The sequence below is a fragment of the Oncorhynchus masou genome, chromosome 22 (genome assembly GCF_036934945.1).
Source record: "Oncorhynchus masou masou isolate Uvic2021 chromosome 22, UVic_Omas_1.1, whole genome shotgun sequence".
NCBI lineage: Eukaryota > Metazoa > Chordata > Actinopteri > Salmoniformes > Salmonidae > Oncorhynchus > Oncorhynchus masou.
This window is the reverse complement of record NC_088233.1, coordinates 18,765,800-18,786,405: the sequence shown is the minus strand read 5'-3', so window position 1 is coordinate 18,786,405 and position 20,606 is coordinate 18,765,800. Positions and strand designations below refer to the sequence as shown.

The following is a 20,606-nucleotide window of genomic DNA, read 5'->3' as shown; positions in this document are numbered from 1 at the left end:
CAATTGATAAACATGTAATTTGAAGACAAATGCGAAATAATTGTCAAATGTAAAACGAAGTAGCATGTGGCTGTTCTCGAGTGCGTCACCGCCAGGTCGAAATATATTTTCAAAAATGAATATAAAATATTTCATGAATGTCAGTAAAATAACTCTTCCATGAAAATAAAGCTCTGACGGTCAGGTTTCTATTCAGACAATTCCCAACATATTATGTCAAACCAATTGTAAAAAATCTAACTTAATTCCTGGGTGACGGATTTCAATGAGGAGACCAGAGGGACAGAAAGGCCCGCACCCCTTCCGCGATCCAATATTTAAAAAATAAATAGAAAATGTTTGATCAATATTTCGCATTAATTTCAATGATGACTATGTAGTTTAGATACTGCTCTTTCATTTATGCCACGTATCAAGAACAGGTATAGCGTTTATGATCTGTAAAATCGTCAGAAAAACTGCAACAGTTCCAGAGAAAAACAACATGGCGTTAGAATATAGGCTAGAATAGGGCTAGCATTGAACTGCATACGTGTGCATGGACATATTTAGGCAATTTTAAAATATATAACAAATAATGCCGTGCACCTTTCCTAGATCCGACCGATGCAAAGAAAAGCTTTATCTGGTGAAAGACTACACCACTGTAACCACCTGTCAATGTATCTGAGACGTAATCGTCAGTGACTTGGTTCAAAAAATAAAACCATATTAATAAAATAAACTAATTATAGGCTATCAGGATTGTATATTCGGCAATGTGATGTGCAACCCTCCTCTTTCTTACACCATGCAAACTGGACAAAATGACAGAGCGATAGGTCCGATTTGAGTGTGTTTTGATGAGTCGTGAGCCTACAGAGTATTTCGGTACAAACCTCCAGCATCCAAGTAGCAACCATCCTCCGCATAAATGGCTGAATATCTTTCTGAACGCACTTGAAATAAGAACATTGGGGAATAAATCGTTCTTCAATGGTCAACAGGCTTTGTAATACCCTATCATCACACAGAATATTCGGATCAGGACGAGCTCTTAAAATGGTGTCCATTTCGAGGCAAAGCAGCTCCATGGTCGTTTCAGTTTTTACAAAGCCGGATTATTCTTGTGATAATACTAAACAATATTGCTAGATGCAAAGAAACTGGAAGGAACGTATTTTGGAGGCATAAAAGTGAGACTGCAGGGCTCCCAAGAGTAGTCCTGCCTCTCCTTGCGAACTTTTTCCTCTCCCCCTCAGTTCGCTTCTACTTTCTTCTGGCGTTACATTTTAAGCCTGCCTTTTCCGACCAAAGTGACGCGAGCAGCAGCGCAGACCACACTGTTGAGCAGTTACTCAAACATTTGTTCCTCTTTTCTCTCCACTTTTAGATGACAACTTCATACTTCATATTAATTTTATTTTATCATGACAATATTACCACAATTAAAACCCCAACCATGCGTCACAGGAACAAATTGAGAAAATGTACTCGGATAATATAGGCTATATAACTGGAACAATTTATCCATTTAGCAAGTGTTAGAGTTCAAACTCGTCAGGGGTACAGTTTTTCTGCCTTCAGAGGGGATGTAGCCTAGGGCTAGGCTATGAATACAGAAATAGCAATGTACCCAAGTTGACAACTTCATAAACATGCATTAGGCTAATTTTATTTTTGTATTTCAGTTTATCAACAAAAAAAAGTATCCTTGTTGATTTGCTTGCTCTGTTGTTTTTTCGAATGCACTTGATAAACTTCTAATCGCCCCGCGCTCCCTCTCGCTCTCCCCGACACACACACACACACACACACAAAGGTCACGCATAACTATCTTTTATATAGCAACAGCTCGCTTGTGGTTGAATGAGATAGCTTTCTAGGAAATGCAATGCAGCATAAAAAAGCTGTTGCGACAAACTTCTCTTATAGATAACACCACGATGACAGCCCATGCTCTGTATTGGACAACTGCATGTATTCATATATAAATATAATCCATGTGGTTGAGGTTGTGATCATTACACTCATATGCAGAACGATACACATAGGACCCATGTCCAATACTTAATTCCAGGTATTATGCCTTGATAAAGGTCTCTTAAATATGCTACAGTGTAATGTTGGAGGAGCTTAAAGCAGAACTGATAGTTTGCCCAAAAAAGCTTAGTCTCTAATAATATTCTACCCCCAAAGATGAGTCAACTAGACTATCCTGCATGGATTGTCTTTCATATACAGAGGGGGCAGTCTTCCGCTGCGCTCAAAGTTGTTAAATTCCATTCGAGTGGGCGTCTCTATCGGTCTGAATGGCAACACCTTTGTTCTTGTACTTGTGAGAGAAGTGGGAAATGTCTCTTTAAAGCATTTTTTTGTCTCAAGATAGTTTCCTCCCATGTCACAATTTGCATATAGCCAATAGGTCTTCTGCGCGTGACCGAGGCTTGCCGATTGTTACTGGGCAGAATTCTATTGCATAGGCTATACTCGGAGAACCAGGGCGGTCCAACTCCTACAATAACTAACTATTTATCAATTCACACGATTAGCTGATGTTATTTTCCCCCTAGCATAGATAGAAATCGTAAAATTGCATCCAACAACAAGCAATCTAAGACATGGCAAAGCAACACATTCCAAATGGATGAAACCTCCACATCACACACGGTTTAAAGTTTTAACTAAAAAACAGTTAGACTTTTAAAAGTAAGAAGTTCGACAAGCAGGCTAAGCTACTACAATAAATATCAACATTTCTATAACTTGTTAATTATAATTAGAGAAATATAGCCTAGGCTGAGGCTATAACTGCTTCTTAATTGGTTCCATGATAACAACATAATAGGTTATGACAACCACAAATATTACAACTACATGAATGAGACACTGAGTGATTAACCCCCCCCTCTCTGTCGGAATGTTCTGGACGACAAGAACGACTACATCGAAGATAATAAGGGATGTTTTTCAACGAACAATAGTATAGACTACTAGCCTACACATCCAGAAAGTTGCTCGTTTTGTGGCAGTGTATAGGGGGAGTTCCCCCAGATATTTATCGTGTCCCTGACGCATTTCAATGAATTATTTTTGGATAAATTATTTACATCGTGCAAACCCATTTGTGCCATAATGACTGATCTTAAAGGCTCACACATAGAATGCATGAAACGATGCAGTAGTAGACTACATTGAGCCAACATGCGAACAATCATGTCCAATTGAAGTTTCTACTTTGCCAGACAGATACGCTTGTGAAGCACCTTGATGGCCATGCTTCTCCACCACCTCCTCGGGTGTCAATATGCATTTGTTATAATATCCATTAATTCATATTTCAAACTCTATATCATATTTCGGCTTTCAAAATGGGGACTTATTTTAGGTTGTTCGTGTTCTGATTGCCTCTGCATCTCATGACTTGCTCATGCACCTGTCACTGCCATCAGACATTACTTTTTTATGTCCATTTCTTGGACAGCATGTTAAACAAAGTGGAAAATAAAGACAGCCCAATAAGCCCATTTGTGTTCTTACTACCAACAAAGACAATCGTTTTGCTGCAGATATTATCAAATGGAAAATGTAGTGTTTAAACTCTCTTGGGAACACAACACTTTGAACATTAAAATCCCCAATCTCCAAGTTATGGTAGATTTCTTATGATGCTAAGGTTAAAGTTTACAATGTCATCGAACAAATGCAAAAAGCTAATCAGCAAACACATACCATTCGACAATCATTCTAAGACTACAGTAGCGGCTCAGCACTGTAGTCTGAAAGAACCATGCTGTATTTTCGCGGAATAATGACGTCACCGCAGGCTCTGAGGAGAGTCAAACGCAGCGGAGGCGCGACATTATTTCCCAGATGCATGCAATTAACATGATATCCAATGAGACACAAACTAAAGAATATTGCAACATTTGTTTCAAACTTTATTTTGATTTGATAGGGAAGTTTGAAAAGTTATCTCATCTCATATCTGACCCGTGACTGCAATGGTTTGTCTCAAAGTTTACTCAAAGTGGTATGAAACAGCCTACATAAGGTTTTGAAATAACGGGAAGATAATGCAAGTGTGGGGTAAGCTAGGCAGCATACTTAAGGCACAAGTAGGTTGCTGACATCAAAACACGAATTATGATGTTTTCAAAATGTGTGAAATTAACAGACATGGGAATTTTGGAAGGAACTTTATGAGTTTAACGTTTCAATGTTCTACAAATTACAGCAATAGACTATAAACAATCTAAAGAAAAAGAAACCTTTTAACATTCTAAATTCTGAAAATGTACATATTTGAACTGAAAACCATCTAGAATGTCTATACCAACAAACATAGGTTGTACTTTCAAATTCATAAATGTTGATAATTTCTCAACAACTGTTCATAGTATATTTCTGAGAAATATTGTTTATCCTCCCTTTGAGCATGTTTACATATACATTATACATAAAATTAAACAACCATAATGTGTTCATTGGGCTGCTACATGGAACTGTATTTGAAACTATTACAAAATCATTTTCAAACAGGTTGAAAAAGGAATTCTGAAAATATGCCATTTCCATAATGTTACTAAATGAGGTTGTTTGAATGTTGGCTGATTTCTAGATAAACCCAGTTATGGCAGGTGATAGAAGTATGCTTTGAAAACACATGGAATGTTGCTTCCTATAGATAATTCTAACACACCTGCAGCCGAGTGCCACAGCTGCAAGCTGGTATTAGTGCAGTTCTGCAATGAAAGAATAACATCTTTCTAACCAGATAATTAACATAGGCCTATATGAAAACACAAAAACACAGTTTGTTATTCACTTACACATGAAAAATCTAATACATCGAACAGACTAGATGTCTCACAGACCATATTAGAGGGCAAAAGGTAGAAAGAGGCAAATCCACTCTGTAGGTTCTTGGTTTGAATGACTTCATATAATTTCAGACTGTATGCACCAATATATATTATATTTGTCCTTTTATTAAGGTTTATATTTGAAATTATTTTTAAAATACTGTTTCAATGTTAACAATAACCTTGTTAATAGTGTTTAAAGAATGGGTTGATTAAATATAATCAAATTAAACCATTCAATTATTTATACCATAACAACAATAATAAAGTTCACTATTTAATTTCCTAAATTAATATATATACACTAATGTTATTTATAGAAATAGCGTTTGTTCTCTTATTCCATACTTTTCGCCTGGGGGTGAACATTTTAAAAGCAGCAATTGAAACCCAAAAAGTGTTGTGTTAGATGTGATAACTGTGAAAAGCGGAGGAAATGTTCCTAAAAAATTACCAAATAAATACAACATATTCTTGACGTAATAAAACATTAGAATAAATCAACCATGACAGGATCAGAAGTTTTGTATGACATAAAACATGTGCATACAGTGTTAATGCCAATTGATAGGAGGTCCAACTAGTGACTCCACCCCACTCTGTGTTTACATGTGTTCACCATTCACTAACTGCCTCATTGGCTGACTCCAAACACTGCAAAGTAATGTACTGGTGTAACAAACTCACCATTCACTCATACGGTAATTCAAAGAGTTAATTAAGACGTTTTAACATTAAGAACTCCCCTGACATTGTCATCAAAAAATATATTCTATGGAGTATAAAGCAGAACCTTGTCAGGCAAGTTATGTGGTTGACACTTACAAAGCAATGCAAACTCTATTTCCTGCATTACCCTGAGCTAGGACATCTGTTGTAACTCACAAGTCTCCTTAGCTTGTCACACACAAGCATCAAAAGATATTACATTAATACTCCTTGTAGTAACAACCATGTAGTAAGACTGCACATTAGGCGGTCATGAGAAATCAGTTGCTACCATATATGCTATCAATAATATACACTAAATGTTTCCGTTCAAAACATCGTATGCATGTTTATAATTTGCTTATTTCACACATGCTCATAGATTATAACAGCATTTCTGTTATTTTGTTGTGGTTGAACAACTGCAGATGTCTGAGTAAAACAATAACAAAACAGAAATAACTTGTCCATCCATATCACAATACCAGGCTGTTTGCAATGCTCCATTGGTTAGACTTATTTACATAACAGTAATGTTTTAGCTGATATCAACAAAGAAGTGCAAATACAACGGTGTAATAATAGTGTCCTGTATCCCTCCTAATCAAAGAGTGCAGACACAGTACAGTCTGTAGGCTATCTGGACAATAGACAGAACCAGAAAGCCAGTTAGCCATAGCTTAGTCTGCATAACCTCCCAACACTGCGTATTTCACACAATCCAAATTGTCTGCTTGAAACACAACACGTTAGATTAGGAACACATACATCCATGTTTGATTCAGCCAAACAGATTAATTTGATTCGATTATAATATGTTTCGACCACATTTCTCAAAGGTGAAGTGAATAATATCACAGCAAAAGAGACCTGAGTTTGGTCTACACTCTTAGAAAAAAAGTGTTCACCTACGGCTGTCCCTATAGGAAAACCCTGTGAGGAACCCTTTTTGGTTCCAGGTAAAACACTATCGGGTTCCATGAATAAATCTTTTGACAGAGGGTTCTACATGGAACCAAAAAGCGTTCTCCTATAGGGACAGTAAAAAAAACCTACGGAACCCTTTTTTCTAAGAGTGTACAGAGAGCAATGGATAGTAAAAAGCTATCCAGTAAAAGCTATTGTAAACCACACACATGGAAAGACAATAGGAGGGATATCTAGAGAGCCAGCTCATTTGACTATTTAGTGAAAGTAACTATGTGTAATGAGTTGATTAAAAAGAATCTAATCAAAGTTTATTGCTTGAATACACAGATTTGCAGATGTTATCGCAGTTGCAGCGAAATGCTTGTGTTTCTAGCTCCAACAATGCAGTAAAAATACCTAGCAATACACAACAATAAGCACACAATCCAAAAAGTAAAAATAAAGAAATTAAGAATGAATTAAGAATAATTGAATGTTACAGGCTACATTCTCAACCCCTTTCCATTCTCTGATATGTTTTAGAAACAAACTTACTAAATTCACGAGGGTTGTCCCTGGAAGCTCATGCACCTGTGGGATGTTTTATTCTTTATTCTCACCATTCTATTATTGATGTTACAATGCAAATTTGGCACCAATGACCAGGGCTGTGTACTCACAGCCAAACTCCCTCAGACATTCTGTATGCAAAGATGTCCTCTTGCAATTTCTGTAAACCTGTTTTTATCTCATTAAGTCCAAAAACAAGGGAGAGAGCAAAATATCTATGTTTAATTGTCATCTCCCAACATTTCGGGGGGGCGAGGGGTGGGCGTCGGAGGGAGCAAGGTGAATACCCTCCCTGTTAGAGAGATGAATTGATGCTGCCGACAAGAGGTACATGCTTCAAACATTCTCATATGCTATGTGAGGGTGGTTACAATCAGTTACAAAGTTGCAATAGTCTTGTATCATATGACTGATATTACAGTATTTGCAGGTGCATGCCACAAAAACCTTGGGAACAGATGTGATCTAGACACAGACAAAGATAAATGAATAACACGTAGCTGTATTCTGGTTGTCATGCAACAAATCTTAAAAACACCAACTTCAGCCACATTTCTTCCCATATGTTTTTGAATCAATCCAAGAAATAGCTCTTGAAAAGTAAAACAAAAATACAAGTTGAAGCATTTATAACTAAAAGCAATCTATCAAAGGGGTTGCTAACAGCACATTGAGGGACGTATGGGTCTCTCCACAGAGAGGACATAGTTGATGTTGTTCTACCTGCATGGGACATACAATAAGGGTGTCTGTAGAGCACCAACGAGACAAACCCTCCCTCTGCCAACAGAGAAGTCAGCTATTCATTTACCTTTATTTACTCTTCCCTCCTCTCTCACATGCTTGAAGATTAAATCAAATTTAATTAAAATACTAATACAAAAATAGAATGCTCAGAATTTTTTTTAAATTATATTATTTTATACTTGGAACTGTATATTAAACAATAAAGTACTTTGGCATTCATTGATGGGAATGCTTCAGAATCATCCAAAAGAACATATACATGGATTGATATTTGTCAACACGTCAACTGTAATCCTGATCATACAGCATACAGTTTAAGTTGAGTGACACCCAATTTTGACACCTGCTGCAAATCGCCCAGAGAAAGAAACGCTGCCTCTGAGTGAGGCATTCATACAAATCATGTTTAATGTATGATTCATGCACCTCTCCCTGTTGGGAACAAAGAAAATGTTGCCTATTGACATTATGTTTGTCAAACAGAGGCCTTTCTGCCTGCAGCTGTATTTAAGATGCTCTTCTACTGACTTTGAAACCCAGAAAAAAATGGACAGGGTTTCAAGGCTTGATGTGCTCATTGTTGTGACATTGCAAACACCTGAATTTGGCACGCACACACGCACAGTGGGTAAGGGCCCCATATTCCCTGCAGTGTGTGTGGTTAGGACAGGGCCCCGAAGGTCTCCAGCACAAACAGATGTTACATGAGATCAGGATCTGGGTATAGTAAAGATAAACGAGATTACTTAAACAATTATACCACTCTAATATTCCATCCATACCCATCAGGTGTTGACTCATCTGGTATATCTAATATTAACATGGAACAGTGTTAAAAAAGGACCATAAAACACATGTTGCTGGTTTAAGACACACTTACACAGATGTAGAGTTGACACACACACACACGCACACACGCGCACACACACACACGCACACGCACACGCGCACGCGCACACACACACACACACACACACACACAAACACACACACACGTGTTCACACAAATGTTCACGCTCACACTTGCACATCCAGCCTGGTCTCATAGACTAGACATAACTTGGTAAATGTAAATCCGGGTAACTCATATAACGTCTGGTAAGGTTACATAAGACAGATGGTTACGTAATTTAAAAATGAAGGGGGGGGCTTATAACATGAATGTCTAGCAACTCAAATGAATGTCAAGCAACTCAAAGGTTGTGAGTTCGAATCTCATAACAGACAACTTCAGCATTTTAGTTCATTGGCTACTTTTTAACTAACTACTTAATTATTTTTTAACTACTTTGCAACTAAACTCAGCAGAAAAAGAAACATCCTCTCACTGTCAACTGCATTTATTTTTAGCAAACTTAACTTGTGTAAATATTTGTATGAACATTACAAGATTCAACAACTGAGACATAAACTGAACAAGTTCCACAGACACGTGACTAACAGAAATGGAAGAATGTGTCCTTGAACAAAGGGGGGTCAAAATCAAAAGTAACAGTCAGTATCTGGTGTGGCCACCAGCTGCAATAAGTACTGCCGTGCATCTCCTCCTCATGGACAGCACCAGATTTGCCAGTTCTTGCTGTGAGATGTTACACCAATCTTCCACCAAGGCACCTTCACATTCCCAGACTTTTCTGGGGGGAATGGCCCTAGCCCTCACCCTCCGATCCAACAGGTACCAGACGTGCTCAATGGGATTGAGATCCGGGCTCTTCGCTGGCCATGGCAGAACACTGACATTCCTGTCTTGCAGGAAATCACGCACAGAACGAGCTGTATGGCTGGTGGCATTGTCACGCCCGAGGGTCATGTCAGGATAAGCAGGAAGGGTACCACATGAGGGAGGAGGATGTCTTCCTTGTAACGCACAACATTGAGATTGCCTGCAATGACAACAAGCTGAGTCCGATGATGCTGTGACACACCGTCCCAGACCATGACAGACCCTCCACCTCCAAATCGATCCCGCTCCAGAGTACAGGCCTCGGAATAACGCTCATTCCTTTGACAATAAACGCGAATCCGACCATCACCCCTGGTGAGACAAAACTGTGACTCGTCAGTGAAGAGCAGTTTTTGCCAGTCCTGTCTGGTCCAGCGATGGTGGGTTTGTGCCCATAGGCGATGTTGTTGCCGGTGATGTCTGGTGAGGTCCTACTTTACAACAGGCCTACAAGTCCAGCATCTCTCAGCCTATTGCGGACAGTCTGAGCACTGATGAAGTGATTGTGCGTTCCTGGTGTAACTCGGCAGTTGTTGTTGCCATCCTGTACCTGTCACACAGGTGTGATGTTCGGATGTACTGATCCTGTGCAGGTGTTGTTATGCATGGTCTGCCACTGCGAGGACCATCAGCTGTCCATCCTGTCTCACTGTAGTGCTGTCTTAGGCGTCTCACAGTACGGACATTGCAATTTATTGCCCTGGCCACATCTGCAGTCCTCATGCCTCCTTGCAGCATGCCTAAGGCTTGTTTACGCAGATGAGCAGGGACCCTGGGCATCTTTCTTTTGGTGTTTTTCAGAGTCTGTAGAAAGGACTCTTTAGTGTCCTAAGTTTTCATAATTGTGACCTTAATTGCCACAGGTGCATGTTCATTAATTCTTTATGCTTCATCGAACAAGCACGGGAAACAATCATAACCTTAACCCTGTTAGCTAACCCTTCCCCTAACCTTAACCCCTTTAGCTAACCCTTCCCCTAACCCTAACCTTAACCCTTTAACCTAACTCCTAAACTTAACCCTAATCTTAAACTTAACCTAAGCCCTAACCCTAACCCCTAGCCTAAATAAAGTTAGTCAGCAAGCTAACGTTAGCCACCTAGCCTCCTAGCTAGAATTCATAATATATCATACATATTGCAAATTCATAACATATAGTACATTGCCAAATGTGTAACATATTGTACGTTTTGCTCATTTGCAACATATCATATAAATTCTAAAATGTAACATATGATACGAAATGGGTGATGGAATCCACAAATTATTACACACAGTGGGACAAAAAAGTATTTAGTCAGCCACCAATTGTGCAAGTTCTCCCACTTAAAAAGATGAGAGAGGCCTGTAATTTTCATCATAGGTACACTTCAACTATGACAGACAAAATTAAGAAAAAAATCCGGAAAATCACATTGTAGGATTTTTATGAATTTATTTGCGTGGAATTTCCTTCCTTCTTAATGCGTTTGAGCCAATCAGTTGTAACCGGTGCGTGTTGGTGGTAGGGAAGTCAGGCGCAGGAGAACTAATTTGGTATAAACGGAGTCGTTTAAAACTCACAAAGCTCCCAAAACTCTGAAAACCAAAATATACAAAATAATAAAAGTGGATACAAAACCCATCGCACACCAAAACATAACTTGCACAGACATACAATCAAACATTCTCGACAAGGACATGATGGGAAACAGAGGGTTAAATACACAATATGTAATTGATGGGATTGGAATCAGGTGTGAAGGAAGACAAGACAAAACCAATGGAAAATGAAAAATGGATCAGTGATGGCTAGAAGGTCGGTGACGTTGACCGCCGAACACCGACCGAACAAGGAGAGGGACCGACTTTGGCGGAAGTTGTGACATCAGTTATGTTGTGACAAGGTAGGGGTGGTATGCAGATGATAGCCCTATTTGGTAAAAGACCAAGTCCATACTATGGCAAGAACAGCTCAAATAAGCAAAGAGAAATGATAGTCCATCATTACTTTAAGACATGAAGGTCAGTAATACGGAATATTTCAAGAACTTTGAAAGTTTCTTCAAGTGCAGTCGCAAAAACCAAGTGCTATGATGAAACTGGCTCTCATGAGGACCGCCACAGGAAAGGAACCCCAGAGATACCTCTGCTGCAGAGGATAAGTTCATTAGAGTTATGTCATGACATGGCCCTCTTTGGGTACAGCAAGCACCATCCCCCTCTCTCACCACCTCTCTCTTCCCCCTACACCCAGGCTCTGTTAGGCAGGTCATAAATTCCTAGAGGAGTTTCTCTCCTCATGGCCAGAGTATATAGAGAGAGCGTTTCACAGGAGAACAAAGGAACCTCTTCCACATCACAGAACTTGAGAACTGAACAATGTCCATGTTTTGGAGAATGTGTACACTGTCGGGGAAGAATCCCGCTACGACTGGTCCATTTAGTTTAATGCTTGTGAAACTCAAGAGAGAAAATACAGCCACATTACCATAACTCTGTTTATACAATAGTCTCAGTTGTGAGGCTTGCATCTAATTGTTGTATAAAATGAATGAGTAAAGATGAAACTATTTGTGAAATGATGTAATGTGATTATAAACTGTTTAATGAAGGAAACTCCAATTCCCTTTGGAGTTTAACTAGGTCATAGGCCTGCCCTATGAGAACAGGCATTGACCTGGCATCATGGGACAGTCCTCTTCTGCTGATACGAATATAACCCCCACCTGAAGGATTTCCCTTCAGACCAGCTTACCTCGATTACCACAAGAGGGCAAAGGTTTGAGACCAGACCAGTACCTCTTCACACAGGGAGCTACGGTTTGAGTAGATTGCTGAATCTTTTAACCATACCACGTGGTTAAACTCTGAGACTATCGATCCGACAGAATAAAAGCAAATCTTTGATACTAATTACTAGTCTGCAGCTAGGAATTCTATACCATTGAATGAGAAGGTCGACAACATCTATTCTATAACAACATTTCTGATTGGTACTCTGAAGTAGTTAACGAATGACTCCAGGGACGCAGAGAGTGGTGCGTATGATCTTCCAACAGAGCTCACAATGACACACTAAGTGTAAATATATGTATTGATTGCAATTATTCCCGAATGAGTGAGCGTTCATGTGCAAAGGATTAGCATTTCAATGGTTATAATTATCAACTTTGTAGTGTCTTTTATCTTTCGCACCCTTCTCAGTCCCTTTGTCTACCAAGCTGCGATATCGGTATAGCCCACTAGGGCACATTCCCTATCATTTCCATGTAACTATATCTACTTTGTTTGTTTGTGTGTGCATTTCTGTGATTATTTAGTTAGTTAGTAAATAAACGATTGAGACAATTGATGTATGGATGATTCTTAGTGAAGACTGGGTTCATGCAGATAACCAACAATTTACGAGGTTTGGAATGAGACTAACATGAGGTAAAGAATAATTCAATAATTAGAAGACTAATTGATCAGATATTAAAACATCTGAAAGTTATATTAGTAAAATGATAACTTTGTAATCTGAATATTTTCCTTGGTGCCATGACCTCCTGGATAATTATATTTACATGATTATAATAATCACATAATAATAATTAAAGAGAATTGATTTCATAAACGAACAGTCTTCAGTTTTAATGATGCCAAAGACACGACAGTTGCAGCCCAAATAAATGCTTCACAGAGTTCAAGCAACAGACACATCTCAACATCAACTGTTGAGGAGACTGCCTGAATCAAGGTTTCATGGTCAAATTGTTGCAAAGAAACTACTACTAAAGGACATCAATAAGAAGAAGAGACTTGCTTGGGCCAAGAAACATGAGCAATGGACGTTAGACCGGTGGAAATCTGTCCTTTGGTGTGATGAGTCCAAATTTGAGTTTTTGGCTCCAACCGTCATGTCTTTGTGAGACGCAGAGTAGGTGAACGGATGATCTCTGCATGTGTAGTTCCCACTGTGAAGCATGGAAGAGGAGGTGTGATGGTGCTTTGCTGGTGACACTGTCTGTGATTTATTTAGAATCCAAGGCACACTTAACCAGCATGGCTACCACAGCATTCTGCCGCAATACGCCATCCCATCTTGTTTGCGCTTAGTGGGACCAGCATTTGTTTTCAAACAGGACAATGACCCAACACACACCCAGGCTGTGTAATGTTTATTTGACCAAGAAGGAGAGTGATGGAGTGCTCCATCAGATGACCTGGGCTCCACAATCACCCAACCTCAACCCAATTGAGATGGTTTGGGATGAGTTGGACCACAGAGTGAAGGAAAAGCAGCCAACAAGTGCTCAGCATTGACTGGTACTGTACACTGAACCAAAAATATAAAATGCAACATGTAAAGTGTTGGTCCCATGTTTCATGAGCTGAAATAAAAGATCCCAGAAATGTTCTATTGGAACAAAATGATTATTTCTCCCAAATTTTGTGCCCAAATGTGTTTGCATTCCTATTAGTGAGCATTTGTCCTTTACCAAGATAATCCATCCACCTGACAGGTGTGGCACATCAAGAAGCAGATGAAACAGCATCTTCTTTTCTTTCGACCAATCGACTGGTCAAATATTTTTTCTCCATATATAGACACACCCAATGTGTTTAAATAAAATCTATTACTGTATATGTAGGCTACTGAGCTTGTCTGATGCTTTAAACATACTGTGATTAAATTAATAAGACACACAAATGACTCAAGAGAGACAGAGATCAAGATAGCCTAACCAGAAGAAAAAAACCTGTTCCTGAACCTCCTACCACTGCTGCTGGCCTTCGTAGATTCTGCCATTACGTTCCCGAAGTTGCCAATAATAGGCTACTACAGGGGTCGGCAACCTTTTCCATTTGGAGTGCCAATTTATTTGACTATTTCTACCGATCTGGGTGCCAGTTTTGATGTACATATGCACATTTTCTTGGAACAGTTTCATTAATTTTACAATAAAGTCTTCGTATCTCAAAGTCTTGTCATTATTATTTTTGTTATTCTATCTAAATCTAAATTAAAATTATACAAATCTAAAAGTAAGTTCTATTGCCATTGCCAACGATGTAAAACTAGCCTACATTAAGCCAACAAATAAAAACATTGTAGCCTGGAGGTAGAATATACACTGATAACAAAAATCACATTGGCTACGCATAGATTGTCTGCAAGGTACTTGAAACATTTTAACAACTATCAACCTCATCCAGCCCAAAGCTTGAGCTAATAAAATATTCTGGACCCTCAGAGTTTCACCTGCCAGTGAGTTCCGGACAGACACAGACAGCTGTAGACTATTTGCGCAAGGGATAAGAAGTAATCAGGTACAGTAGGCCTATTTTATGATGTTTCCACCAGATCAGAGCATGACCTTTTTTCCCTTTCACACTGAGTGGTTATTGAAAGGGAGAGAGCTGGAAAGATTTTTCAAATAGGTTACATTGAGGAACTATTGTCATTCTCAATGGATGTAAAAACAGACTTTACTTGCTGTTTGAGTTGAATAAATGTTTTATTTGAGAAGCTCCACATCTCGTTAGTGGTGGTGAGTTAAGACAATCTGAAATACTATCAGATCCCCAAATGGTACATTTATCAGCTTACATTTGCGCCCAGGCCAGGTAGCCTAGGCCTACTTCTATGCGTAATCAGGTATGCTTCTTTACTCAACATTGACAGGAGCGCTCCAAAGAAAAAGCAATTAATAAATGGACAATTTGTAAATGGAGTAAAATAAGCCAAAACTTGTTTCTCACAAGTGTAGCCTAGGTTGTGCACTGCAAACATCATGTCCACTCCGACAATGAGAACTGTAAAAGACAGTAATAATAATATATTGAATGCATTAATAGAAATTACGGTAACCAAACAAACATTGTAGATTAGAAATAATGGGAATTAATGGTAAATGTACTACTGATGATACTTATGTGCCACCTCCGTGCCCTTCGCAATGGATTAGTCCACTGAGGCATGCATCAATCAAGATGTGCCATATTTTTTATTTTTTTTGCAACTGCTCGACCAAACAATTGACCAGTCGACTAAATGGGGTCAGCACTACAAAGAACACAATTGCATTTTATTGATGGCAATTTGAAAGCACAAAGATACCGTGACAAGATCCTGAGGCAAATTGTTGTGACATTCATCCACCGCCATCACCTCATGTTTCAGCATGATAATGCATGGGCCCATGTCTCAAGGATCTGTACACAATTCCTGTAAGCTGAAAATTGCCCAGTTCTTTCATGGCCTGCATACTCACCAGACAAGTCACCCATTGAGCATTTTTGGGATGCTCTGGATCGATGTGTACAACAGCATGTTCTAGTTCCCGCCAATATCCAGCAACTTTGCACAGCCATTGAAAAGGAGTGGGACAACATTACACAGGAAACAATAAACAGCCTGATCAACTCTATGTGAAGGATATGTGTCGAGCTTGCATGAGGCAAACAGTGGTCATACCAGATACGGACTGGTTTTCTAATCCACACCCCTACCTATTTTTTTTTAGAAGTATCTGTGACTAAAATATGGATATCTCTATTCCTAGTCATATGAAACCCATAGATTAAGGCCTAATGATTTGACTGATTTCCTTATATGAACTGTAATTCAGTAAAAATCTTTTACATTTTTGCATGTTGCGTTTGTTGCATGTTGCGTTTCTTCAGTACAATAAGAACGCACCTTCTTCTCTTCATTGTATCTGATCAGGACAAACGTGAGGCCCATAGCCTGGCCTCCCTCCCAAAACTCTGGACCTCTGCAATGACAAATCAAACTCCCTTCATCATAATTACAGCACCACCCATCAATTCACTGCACCATCCCACACTTGGATCAGCCTGCAATAATCAAATCCTTTTGGAAAACTGGAGTGTCAGATGGTAATTTCTAAACAATATCTATTAAGTTGTTCTTTTGACCCGCTGGTGAAGTCAGCTCTGTGGGCTGCAGAGCTGCTGTGTGTGGTTAATGGCAACATGTGTTGCTCCCTATCTCGTTCTCCAAGTGGCACAAAGGTAAAGGGAAGGTTAACAGCGTGGGAAAATGCTGAACAGTGTGAAATTACCTTGATCCAAAGATTCCTGCTGCATACCAGCACAACAAATCCTTAACAGCACAGGCACTAACTCAGTCAGCCTGGCCGAGAAAAGAACAGCTGAGAGAGAGAAGTTGAGAGAGATAGAGGGAAAAAAGAGAGAAAGAGAAAGAAAGAGGCCTCTCGAGTAATATCCTGCAACAGCCAGAAGTCTATATGTATATCCCATATTATAATTATTTTCTTAACCTTTATTTAACTAGGCAAGTCATTTAAGAACAAGTTCTTATTTACAATGACAGCCTATCGGGAACAGTGGGTTAACTGCCTTGTTCAGGGGCAGAACAACAGATTGTTACCTTGTCAGCTTGGGGATTCGATCCAGCAAACTTTTGGTTACTGCCCCAATGCTCTAACCACTAGGCTACCTGCTGCCCCTACAGACTTGTATCCCACAATAAAGTTGTATATTATAGGTCTACATCCAATAATCATTTAAAAAAAACATTTTTATTTAACCTTTATTTAAGTACAGTGCATTCGGAAAGTATTCAGTCCCCTTGACTTTTTCCAGATTTTGTAAGGTTACAGCCTTATTTTAAAATTGATTAAATTGTTTTTTTCCTCATCAATCTACACACAATACCCCATAACGACAAAGCAAAAATTGGTTAAGACATTTTTGCTAATTTATTAAAAATAAAAAAACAGAAATATCATATTACATAAGTATTCAGACCCTTTACGAGGTACTTTGTATATGCACCTCTGGCAGCGATTACAGCCATGAGTCTTCTGTGGTTTGATGCTACAAGCTTAGCACACCTGTATTTGGGGAGTTTCTAAAATTCTTCTCTGCAGATCCTCTCAAGCTCTATCAGGTTGGATGGGGAGCGTTGCTGCACAGCTATTTTCAGGTCTCTCCAGAGATGTTCGATTGGGTTCAGATTCTGGCTCTGGCTGGGCCACTCAAGGACATTCAGAGACTTGTCCCAAAGCCACTCCTGCATTGTCTTGGCTGTGTGCATAGGGTCGTTGTTCAGTTGGAAGGTGAACCTTCGCCCCAGTCTGAGGTCCTCAGCTCTCTGGAGCAGGTTTTCATCAATGATCTCTCTGTACCTTGCTATGTTCATCTTTCTCTCGTTCCTGACTAGTCTCCCAGTTCCTGCCGCTGAAAAATATCACCACAGCATGATGTTGCCAACACCATGCTTCAACATAGGGATGGTGCCAGGTTTCCTCCAGACGTGATGCTTGGCATTCAGGCCAAAGAGTTCAATCTTGGTTTCATCAGACCAGTCTGTGAGTCTTTAAGTGCCTTTTGGCCTTTTACTGAGGAGTGTCTTCCATCTGGCCATTCCACCATAAAGGCCTGATTGGTGGAGTGCTGCAGAGATGGTTGTCCTTCTGGAAGGTTCTCCCATCTCCACAGAGGAACTCTCGAGCTCTGTCAGAGTGACCATCGGGTTCTTGGTCCCCTTCCTGACCAAGACCCTTCTCTCCCGATTGCTGAATTTTGCCGGACGGACAGCTCTAGGAAGAGTCTTGGTGGTTCCAAACTTCTTCCATTTAAGAATTATGGAGGCCACTGTGTACTTGGGGACCTTCAATGCTACAGAAATGTTTTGGTACCCTTCCTCAGATTTGTGCCTTGACAATCCTGTCTTGTAGCTCTACGGAAAATGTCTTGACCTCATGGCATGGATATTGCTCTGACATGCACTGTCAACTGTAGGACCTTGGGCCTCCCAAGTGGCGCAGCTGTCTAAGGCACTGCATCGCAGTGCTAGAAGCGTCACTACAGACCCGGGTTTGATCCGTGAAGACCCATGAGGCAGCGCACAATTGGCCCAGCATTGTCTGGGTTAGGGGAGGGTTTGACCGGCCGGGATATCCTTGTCCTATCACACTCTAGTAACTCCTTGTGGCTGGCCGGGCGCATGCACGCTGACTTCGGTCACCAGTTGTACAGTGTTTTCTCCAACACATTGGTGTGGCTGGTTTCTGGGTTAAGCGAGGACGCATGGCTCTTGACCTTCACCTTTCCCAAGTCCTTATGGGATTTGCAGCAATGGGATAAGACTGTAACTACCAATTGGGGAGAAAAGGGGGTAAAAAGTAAAGAATATATGTACGTACGTACATATACCTTAGCCAAATACATTTAAACTCAGTTTTTCACAATTCCTGACATTTAATCCTAGTAAAAATTCCCTGTCTTAGGTCAGTTAGGATCGCAACTTTATTTTAAGAATGTGAAATGTCAGAATAATAGTAGAGAGAATTATTTCTTTCAGCTTTTATTTCTTTCATCCCATTCCCAGTGGGTCAGAAGTTTACATACACTCAATGAATATTTGGTAGCATTGCCTTTAAATTGGTTAACTTGTGTCAAACGTTTCGGGTAGCCACAAGGTTCCCACAATAAGTTGGGTGAATTTTGACCCATTCTTCCTGACAGAGCTGGTGTAACTGGTTTGTAGGCCTCCTTGCTCGCACACGCTTTTTCAGTTCTGCCCAAAATTTTTGTATAGGATTGAGGTCAGGGTGTTGTGATGGCCACTGCAAAACATTGACTTTGTTGTCATTAAGCCATTTTGCCACAATTTTGGAGGTATGCTTGGGGTCATTGTCCATTTGGAAGACCCATTTGCAACCAAGCTTTAACTGCCTGACCGATTGATGTCTTGAGATATATATCAATATATCCACATAATTTTCCATCCGCATGTTGCCATTTATTTTGTGAAGTGCACCAGTCCCTCCTGCAGCAAAGCACCCCCACAACATGATGCTGCCACCCCCGTGCTTCATGGTTGGGATGGTGTTCTTCGGCTTGCAAGCCTCTCCCCTTTTCCTCCAAACATTGCAATGGTGATTATGGCCAAACAGTTCTATTTTTGTTTCATCCGACCAGAGGACATTTCTCCAAAAAGTATGATCTTTGTCCCCATGTGCAGATTCAAACCGTAGTCTGGCTTTTTTTATGGCGGTTTTGGGGCAATGGCTTCTTCCTTGCTGAGCGGCATTTCAGGTTACGTCGATATAGGACACGTTTTACTGTGGATATAGATACTTTTGTACCTGTTTCTTCCAGCATCTTCAAAAGGTCCTTTGCTGTTGTTCTGGGATTGATTTGCACTTTTCGCACCAAAGTACGTTCATCTCTAGGAGACAGAACACGTCTCCTTCCTGAGCGGTATGACGGCTGCGTGGTCCCATGGTGTTTATACTTGCGTACTATTGTTTGTACAGATTAACGTTGTACCTTCAGGGGTTTGGAAATTGCTCCCAAGGATGAACCAGACTTGTGGAGGTCTACACTTTTTCTTCTGAAGTCTTGGCTGATTTCTTTAGATTTTCCCATCATCTTAAGCAAGCACTGAGTTTGAAGGTAGGCCCTGAAATACATCCACAGGTACACTTCCAATTGACTCAAATGATGTCAGAAGCTTCTAAAGCCATGACATTTTCTGGAATTTTCCAAGCTGTTTTAAGGCACGGTCAACTTAGTGTATGTAAACTTCTGACCCACTGGAATTGTTACACAGTGAATTATAAGTGAAATAATATGTCTGTAAACAATTGTTGGAAAAATGACTTGTGTCATGCACAAAGTTGATGTCCTAACCTACTTGCCAAAACTATAGTTTGTTAACAAGAATTTTGTGAGTGGTTGAAAAACAAGTTTTAATACTCCAACCTAAGTGTATGTAAACTTCCGACTTCAACTGTATATGCATATACTGTATACACTACCGGTCAAAAGTTTTAGAACACCTACTCATTCAAGTGTTTTTCTTTATTTGTAATATTTTCTACATTGTTGAATAATAGTGAAGACATCAAAACTATGAAATAACACATGTGGAATCATGTAATATATTTGAGATTAAAAACAAACAGTTCCACTAAACCCAAACCAAATGGGATGGTGTATCGCTGCAGAATGCTGTGGTAGCTGTGCTGATTAAATGTTTCTTGAATTCTAAATAAATTACTGACAGTGTCATCAGAAAACCACCCCCACACCATCACACCTCCTCCTCCATGCTTTACAGTGGGAAATACACATGCGGAGAT

The 20,606-nt window shown here is 39.8% G+C and overlaps 1 protein-coding gene across 4 annotated transcripts in view; it reads right to left on the bottom strand.

Annotated features, from left to right (window-relative positions):
- LOC135509133 (G1/S-specific cyclin-D2-like) overlaps window positions 1–20,606 on the bottom strand; it is a 293,467-nt gene that overhangs the window by 35,519 nt on the left and 237,342 nt on the right. Inside the window, exon 1 of one of the 4 annotated variants that reach the window (XM_064929531.1) lies at window positions 879–1,270. The exons of 2 other annotated variants lie outside the window; for them this stretch is intronic. In XM_064929531.1, coding sequence (XP_064785603.1) covers window positions 879–1,073 — 195 coding nt within the window. In that variant the 5' untranslated portion in view covers window positions 1,074–1,270. Of the gene's footprint in view, window positions 1–878; window positions 1,271–20,606 lie in introns of those variants that run through there. One more of the 4 variants, XM_064929528.1, reaches the window with a different exon arrangement.